This window comes from Erythranthe guttata, chromosome 7 (genome assembly GCF_056151865.1).
Source record: "Erythranthe guttata isolate IM_541 chromosome 7, IM_541, whole genome shotgun sequence".
NCBI lineage: Eukaryota > Viridiplantae > Streptophyta > Magnoliopsida > Lamiales > Phrymaceae > Erythranthe > Erythranthe guttata.
In genome coordinates this window covers 12,210,977-12,219,966 of record NC_142539.1, presented here as the reverse complement: position 1 = coordinate 12,219,966, position 8,990 = coordinate 12,210,977, and the positions used below count along the sequence as shown (strand labels likewise).

The following is an 8,990-nucleotide window of genomic DNA, read 5'->3' as shown; positions in this document are numbered from 1 at the left end:
ACATCTAACTAACCGTATTATTCCCAATTCGTTTAACAAAAAACACAAACATGTATTCGAAATAACGACCCAAAAATCTATAGGTGAATAAAAATGAAAACTTTTGAATTCCATTAATTCCAACCAAAATTTTTCTGTTCTGAAACAATGTTTTCGCTCCGATTTTTTATATTAAGATTTTTTTCGATTCTATTGGAACGCAATTAAATTTTTATTATTCTTTTGAAACAAAAAAATGAAAAAATAGAATTTCTTCAGAAGTGTTAATTTTGATTAAATCCATCCGATTTATGGATGTAGTTCCGTATGATTTACAGATGTAGTTGGTATCTTTGATATAATTTATTTGTCTTTTATCGTGAAAAATGTGGTAATAGTTGGTATGCCTGATATATACTTTATTAGTATTTTATTATTAGGTTAAATTACACTTACACCCTTAAGGTATGCTAAAATAACGTTAATGTCCCTGCAGTATTGGTAATTACAATCACACCTCTAACACAATTACCAGAGCCAAGATTTCATGTCCTGGAAGACCGATATGCACTATATTTGTTTTCCGCGAGCCCGTCAATGCTATCATAAACGAAAATTCATAAATCTCATATAAAATAATAAGGATTTAAGAAATATTGGCGGATATATGTCACCCCCTACCTCTATATTGTCGCAGCCACTGTCTGAAACTAATAGTTCGTAAGAACTCTAAAGAAATCACTTATCCAATGCATTATTACGGTAGAGTTGCTAATAATATTTTAGGGTGACTGTAATTACCGATACTACAGAGACCTTAAAGTTATTTTAGCAAACCTAAGGGGTGTAAGTGTAATTCACTATTATTATTATATAATAGAAAAATGCGAATAAAATAGAGGTCAAAGCTGGTGATAAAGCAGTCAACCGACGCCTGATTCTGGTGGACCCTGCAACACAGGATCTGTCCCCCCTACCCCAATATTGCCATTGGGCATCTTTCTTAATTTTCTTCGCCACCATTTTCTCTCTCTCTATTTCGAATTTAATTCTCTCTCTCTCTCTGATTCATCTGAGCGCGATTTCTCGAAAATGGCGAACGAAAATGGTGGCAATGGTGAATCGGACGACCAACAGTTGAAAACCTGCGCTGTTTTTGGTGGCAGGGGATTTGTAGGCCGCGCCTTGGTCGAGAGGCTGCTCAGACTCGGCAATTGGATCGTCCGAGTTGCCGATGCCGTTAAGCCTCCCGAACTCAAACCCTCCGAGTCGATTCTCGCCGACGCGCTCGCCTCCGGCCGCGCCTCTTATTTCCAGGTTGATGTGCGTCATAAATCCCAAATCATCAGAGGTATTTTTACTAATTTTAGGCGTTTTATTCTTTCTTTTCTTCTTCTTCTGTGAAAATGTTACGATTAATTAATTCGCCTCTGCGATTCTGTGCGGCGCAAATATTTAGGGTTGGAAAACTCAAATTATGAGTATGATAATTTTTTATTTTTTATTTCTATTGGAGTGAATCATAGTTCAATTACGAATCCAATACAACTATCAGCAACTAGTTGATTACAACAGTGCTGTAACAGCAATTTTTTTTTACGAGTTGACTTTTTATCTTGAATGAAATTCATGAGGTATATGTGTATCTATATCAGTCTTTGGGTGATTGTCATGCATAATTCTTGTTGTGGACCAAGTCATGCAATTATAAATACGATGCTTAAGCTGGTTTCAACTTTGTAATGTAATGTAAAAAACCCAACTTGAATGTTCTTAATTTGTAGACTTCTAACCAAACAATGGAAAATCATTGTAATTATCAGGACAGCTCTTAGCAATATCTAAAGGATAATCTAGTTACAAGAATCTTTTGTCAAGATGGAGTATGTTTATAATGATTACTTACATCTTAATGAAAGCTATTACTTATATCCGTCTACCTACAAAGAGTTCAGAAAACTCGCTACGATGTGTTTCTGATTTGATAGTGCCTTCGATGATGTTTTTACAGAGTCTTCAGTTCTATTTGGTCGTACTAGATTTGACTCTTTGAAAATATATCTGTTGCTAAGAGTTGATTTTCACTTTAAAAAGTTATGCTCACAAGAAATTTTCCGAATAACACTATTTTCTTTCTCTTCAGCTTTTGAAGGTGTTTCAGTTGTATTTTATATGGATTATATGGATCCCGTCCCCACAGATTTTCAACTTTGCTACAAAATCATTGTTCAAGGTAATTTTCATTGCTATGCAAGGTAATAAAACGATATAGTAAGCTATATTCCATTTCATCCAGTAATAATGTCTTTACTGCAGGTGCAAAAAATGTAGTAAGTGCTTGTCGAGAATGTAAAGTTAAAAGGCTCATATACAACAGTTCTGCTGATGTCGTTTTTGATGATGCCCATGATATACGCGGTGGAGATGAATCCTTGCCGTATTCTGGCCAAGTATGTGTCCAGCAGTCCAAGTTTAGTTTATCTCTCTCTATTTGCTAATGATTTCTAAATCTCACTCTTATCTATCTTGTTCTCTCTTGTTGTGCATGCTGCTATTCTACAGTTCTGGGACATGGTCACTGACCTTAGGACCCAAGCAGAGGCACTGATCTTATCTGCAAATGATAGTGATGGCCTTTTAACATGTGCACTTCGTCCCTGCAATGTATTTGGACCTGGAGATGGACAACTCTTACCCTTGCTAGTGAATATGGCCAAATCCGCCTGGGCTAAGGTTGTGAACTAATTTAGAACTCATAATTACTTCTGATAAGATCTGTTGTTTTGTTTCTAAATGTTGTTTGATTGTTCTTTTAGTTGGCTTTCTTATGCTACTTCTGGTGATAGACTACCTGTGCTATTTTGTTTCTCACATGTGATTTGTGAAATACCCGCTTTTTTTTTTTTTTTTTTTACTAATATTATATTATAATTGCCTTGATCTGTAATTATAAACTCTGAATGCTATTGTCTTGATCTGTAATTCGTTCGTTTCTTGCATCTTACATTACTAATAAAGTTAGTTGTGTATTCGTTTTGAATTAGTAATAGGCTTTCTCATTTCAGTTTATTATAGGAAGTGGAAACAACCTGTCAGATTTCACCTATGTGGAAAATGTTGCCCATGCCCATATCTGTGCTGAAGAATCTCTAACATCTCAGATGGTTACTGCATCAGGAAAGGTACTCTAAAAAATGTGAGCTGCTTGTTGTGCTGTCCATTACTTTCAATTGTGAAAGAGTATAATGTACTGAATTTTCTGTAGGTATTTTTTATAACTAACCTGGAGCCAATGAAGTTTTGGGAATTCACAACTCTTTTACTCGAGGGGTTAGGCTACCAGAGGTATCAAAATCTTATATTGGTTGCTCATTAGAAGCAAATAGTTCTTGCATGCATGTGTTTTGCGTGTTTATCTTCATGGTTTATTTATACTTGCATTTATGATTTTGTCACGATTCATACATAAAATCTCAAAAGTTCGGTTTCAAATCCCTTTGTAATTTGTAGTAATCCCACCGTCTATTATACATGGTGAATTGGGTGATATCACAAAAAAACAGCCTATACAGGAAAAATCAAGTCTGGGATACATTAAGTTTATACCATAGGCAGAAAGCTGGTTATCTCGTTTGTTCCTCCCTTCACGGTCACCAAGATCTCAACTGTATTTTTGGTCCTGTCCCTTTAAATAGTAGTAGCCTAGATGTTCTTAGCTTTGATTATACTCTTATGAACAGATTACAGCTGCAGGGCTTGGTGTTAAATAGTAAATACTTAATACTGTCATTATTGTTTTCTCCCTACCATTAATATCTTACTGCAATTGCATCAACGTACTATTTTACTATTCCTTTCAATATATATAAACAAGGCGTTGAGTGTTACAGTCCAAGTGTCTGAAATCCCAAGACGGAGTGTTTCTGAACCTTCTGATAATTATTCAGAAAATTTACACGTGCAAGACAAAAAGCCTACCTTGCATGTAAGGGTCAGGAGGTGTTTTCTTTTTGTTTGCATATACCCACGATGATATTTCAGGAGCATGTTTTCTATGTTAAACTCTTTTTGGAAAGTTATTCTGTTTTGAGAGGGTGAGAAAGAATTCATATTGGATTCATAACTTAGGATAGTTTTACAAACTTTTTAAATAATTTTGACTTTTTTGCTATAATTACACATTCTTTACTTCCTTTCTGTTATAGCTTCAATCCCTATAAATTATGCAGCTTATCTTTTTTCCACATTCTCGTCCCCCTTTTTCACAGTAAGGAAGTTGGAGTGTAGCCGTTGCTTTTAGTGATATTTGTGGACAGCTTCCATCGTGCTGTGATAATTTTTGTTTATTATATGCTTGCAATTTTGATTCTCAATAAGTAGCCGGCCTTTTTAGCCTGCTGTTGAGCTGATTTTTTTTTTGTTTGCTGACTTTCATGTTGTTAATATCTGATTGTAGGCCTGTCATAAGTCTTCCTGCTTGGGTGGTCCACCGTGCTCTTTTACTTATGAAATTGCTACAAGCAAAGTCAGACTCCAGAAAGCTTGATCCATGTGTTTCTATATGCAATATTACGACTTTAGCTGTACGTACCCGGACATTTAGTTGTTCGTCAGCTCAAAAGCATATTCAATACTCACCAGTTGTTTCCATGGAGGTAATTTTTCCATCCTCGATGTTCTCTATAAACTTTTTTCTTGTTATTTATTTATAATACAGAAAAATTGTCTTTTCGTGCTCTGTTTTCGATATCTACTTAATCTTACGTCAAGAGCTATCTTAGCTCAGTTGTGGTTTGAGCTTTAAACTATGTTGAATGTCGTGACGGTTAAAATTGTTCAGCTTGGCTTTGTCCTTTTTAGATGCCAAACTCCAATAGTTTAATTCCGTTCTTTAAATAGTAATATCAATCTAAGTCAATCAGCAACGTGTATCCAAAGACTACTCAGAGATGAATTGCTCAGTTGGCAAACCTGTTTTTAGAAGTTACCAAATGACTATTATGACTTTGTGGGCAAGGCTCCGTTGTCATTTTTATTTGTTTGAGTTCCTCGATTATAATTGAGTTTAGCAAAAAAGAAGTGTGCGCAAGACAAATGCCATCTCTAGTTACATGCACGGTTTAGTCATCGGAGAATACTTACATTGGAGTAGCTATAGTTCTTTAGGGCTCAATATAAGATGCAGAGTTTATTTGTTCTACAACTTGCTTAATTCAACAGATTCTGCTGATCAGGTCATTGTTTTTCTTTTATTGTAAAAACTGGATTTCCCAATTCTACAATTCGAATGCTAGTCACCTTCATGAAAGTATAGCTTTGTCAATATATTTTTTCATTGTTTCTGACATGTGGTTTGTAGAGTGAAGACAGTTCTTTACGAGTTTTTTGGTTTATTTATTACATGTTTTATTGACTTGGGAACTTCAAAGCCCATGTCTGAGTATATTTACATACTAGATAAATTTCTTAAAGTGGAGGCTGTTTAATTTTTGTAGGAGGCGGTGAAACTAACTGTTGATTCCTTCTCTGATTTGGCAATAGACTCGCCTTTCATGAGATATGTGGACTCCAATGAGCCATCAGTAGTGGAGAAGCTGTTAGGCAGTGGAGAAGGTTAGTTATATTTTCAGTTTTGAGGCACTATATTGGAATACTCTCTCTCTCTCTCTCTCTCTCTCTCTCTCTCTCTCTCTCTATATATATATATATATATATATATATATATATATATATATATATATATATATATCTTTCCACAGACGTAAGAGATTTAGTCGTTTTTTTAACCCTATTGATTCTACGATTTCTTTGCAGTTGCGGATGTTTTGCTGTGGAGAGATGAGAAGAAAACATTTTGTTACTTCTTATTGTTTGGTCTCCTGTATTACTGGTTTTTCCTCTCTGGAAGAACTTTTGTCTCATCGGTCTCTAAGCTGCTTCTGCTCACTGTTGTGTTGCTTTACGGGCATTACATTCTTCCATTGGCTGGGTAAGTTAGACTCTGAATATCACCATAGTATAACAATTGGTGTTATCCCTTTTTAACTTGTTAGTGACAACTAAAAGCTTATTAGTGAAACACTGTTCTTTACTATAACTAAATGCCTAATTAGTCATATTTATGATTGAGTTCTTACATATATTTCTTCCTTTTTAATTTTCCTTCTAAATCGTAATTTGTTAATGTATGTTGGTTGATTCATTCACATATTTCCTACAGATATGGGTCCAAAACTCCTAGATTATCATCATCATGTTTTGAGATCTCGGAAGGTGAAATGCGAAATTCTTTCTTCACCATTAAATGCATGTGCGATAAACTGGACTGTCTAATCAAATCATTGGCTCAAGGAGAAGATTGGCTTACCTTCTTAAAGGTACGAATTGGCTAAATTGTTCTAATTTGAGGTTTCTCTCCATTGAAAATTTGGGGCCGTACAGTGATTCCTGATATATGGATCAGATATTAGATGGGGTCATGTACATTACATCTCTTGAAATTTGAGATTCTTGCTTGAATCGTATTTGCTCAACTACCTTATCTTTGGGGATTATTTTTTTATCTGTACTTGCTTGCCTGTCGGTTTTGAATTGGAGCGGCGATCCTTCTATACTCCTGTAAGCAATTCAGTAAGAACTTTGAATGGTTCTTATTAGCCAAATGTGAAAGAGTTTCAATCTAGTGCTTCGATCTACACTTCGGTGCTCAAATTTGCCTCTCAGATGTCCAGAAGCATTAAGTTTTCAAAGTACTTTTCACTTAAAATGATTGATGTGGATGACACCCATTCTTAACCATTAATAGGGTAAATTTAGGACGGTGAAACTACAAAGCTCATTCTAGAGTTTAGCCTAATTACAGAAAGTCTAGTTAACTTTTAAAATTATAGACACCCCCTTCCTCTATTACAAAAATATTCTTTTGAGGTTTATTTTTATTACAAATATCCCCTCAAAAGGTGCAATTTGCAAATTAGAAACGAAGTCAAGGAGGTATTGTAATTTACAATTTTTTTTGGCAAGTAGACAAGACCTTAGGGATAGTTGTAAAGTTTTCCAATTTATTTTTTCATGTGATTCACCCTTCAATTAAATATTTTTGAAGAGATTTTGAAAAAAATAGAATTAACTTTATGGAAGGGTGTCTTCAAAATTTAGCTATTTTGTAAGGAGATTGTTGTAGTTCACAAAAGAAATAAGAGTATACAGACTTCGTATTTTGGTGGCGCTGTGCATCATAACATGAGTTTGAACTATGGACACATATACAAGATAATCTCAAATGTGGCTTTATTATTCATTTTCAAACATTAACTTTTTTTATTGTTTGAGCAAAACTTGCATGCACCTCACATATCTGATCTATGTTTAGAAAATTCCATTGTCAGAAGTTTGTTTTATAGTTTCTTGGAAATATAGAATGTTGGCTGTGAAACTTTAATAGTGAGTATGAAAGTAAATTTTCCCTCCCCCACACCACCCCACCCACCCACCCCTAGATTCCGATCCTTGTGGAATTTCCATGCGTTCGATGGAGTATAGCGTAACTTGAGAAAAGCTACGGAATATAGTTTTGTTTACCTTGGTACATTGTTAAGGATAGAGCTCTAACTTGTATTTTTAACTCATGCAGGTGTCAGGTTGTCTGTATTTCTGTAAGTTGGTTGTTCCGCATTACTTGACCACGGCTATTGGCTTGGGTACGGATTACATACTATAACTATTCTTGATCTTGTTTGCTCCTGATAAAAAACGGGCTTTGATGTTGCTTTTTATATTGATTTAATCGTGTGTTATTGTGGTTAAACAAATGCAGTGTTGATCGTTTCATTCACTTCATGCTTCGTGTACGAGCAATACGAGAAGAAATTTGACGTGATAACGAGAGTTGTATTCACCATTGCTAGCAAACTGCCGATACCTTTGAGCTCCGTCTCCTCAAACTCTAAGCCTTCATTAGATAGTCGGCAGTGAGAGAGCTGTGGGTAATCTTACGTTTTCTGTAACTTGTCGTCCCGTGCAATATTGTAGCTTCTGTAGATATTGTATTTTAGCTTCTATAGTTTACATTGATATATATATATATACCAAGAGATTTTTCTTTTTGCTCGAATTTTCGGTTGCTAATAGATCTCCTTACGAACTTGTTAAAGATTTTCATCTTCTCATTATCTTAGTTATAAGAAAGCTTTACCAAATATGGATGCATTTGCTTTTATGATATCTTGAGATGGATTTCTAAGAAAGCAGGTTACTGCAAATCTTTTACTCTGGGGATGGCTATTTGCAATACCACTTTCTTCAATGCAAACACAAATATGCAACATATTCACGACCACACACACACAAAAGATCTTTGTGCAAGACCGCACGAAGCTCACACTGACAAACTCATCTTCTCTTTCACAACTTACAAACTTCATCTTCACAAATCCGCAAACCCGCACTCGTATTTTTCTTCACAAACCCCCAAAACCCATCTTTTCCTTTTTGGTGGAACCGGAATCTTACTCTTGGAACTTGAATCTTTTTTTTGGACATACGAAAGATACTTAGATTTTGCATCACTCGAAGAAAGGAAATTATACGGTGAAACCCACCCGCATATCGTATGCTTTTCGATGGCCATTTGAAGTCGAACCATTATGGGAATGGAGGCAACGACTCAAACATCGAGTTATTCGGACACTACGTTTAGGATGTGGAGAATTGCTACCGTATGGTGCAATCATTGAAGAATGTGTTCATTTATTTAATGTCTTTTCCAATTTTTGTTTCTCTTTTGTCAAGAGAACATGCAATTGTTTAGCTCAATTGTCTTGTACTGATATTCTTGAAGGACTTGATCTTCCGCCTGTTTTGGCTGATATATAGCTTAATAACATGGTTACTTGTCCTCGAAAAAAAAGTAAACTAAACGACAAAAAGAAAAAAAAAAAAAAGAAGAAGAAAAAACATAAAAAAGTAAATAGAGGTTGACCATTTTCCTTAATTAATGGGTAATAAGCAAC

The 8,990-nt window shown here is 35.1% G+C and overlaps 1 protein-coding gene across 1 annotated transcript; it reads left to right on the top strand.

Moving 5' to 3' along the window:
• The first annotated feature begins 889 nt into the window (after positions 1 to 889).
• On the top strand, positions 890 to 8,177 carry LOC105953922 (3-beta hydroxysteroid dehydrogenase/isomerase family protein). The gene is made up of 12 exons (XM_088820966.1): positions 890 to 1,330; positions 2,123 to 2,212; positions 2,296 to 2,429; positions 2,542 to 2,712; positions 3,045 to 3,161; positions 3,245 to 3,324; positions 4,436 to 4,634; positions 5,475 to 5,592; positions 5,794 to 5,968; positions 6,200 to 6,356; positions 7,613 to 7,679; positions 7,796 to 8,177. The coding sequence occupies exons 1-12, from the start codon at positions 1,072 to 1,074 to the stop codon at positions 7,951 to 7,953; spliced, it is 1,725 nt and encodes a 574-aa protein (XP_088677092.1). The 5' UTR covers positions 890 to 1,071; the 3' UTR covers positions 7,954 to 8,177.
• Positions 8,178 to 8,990: the final 813 nt, after the last annotated feature.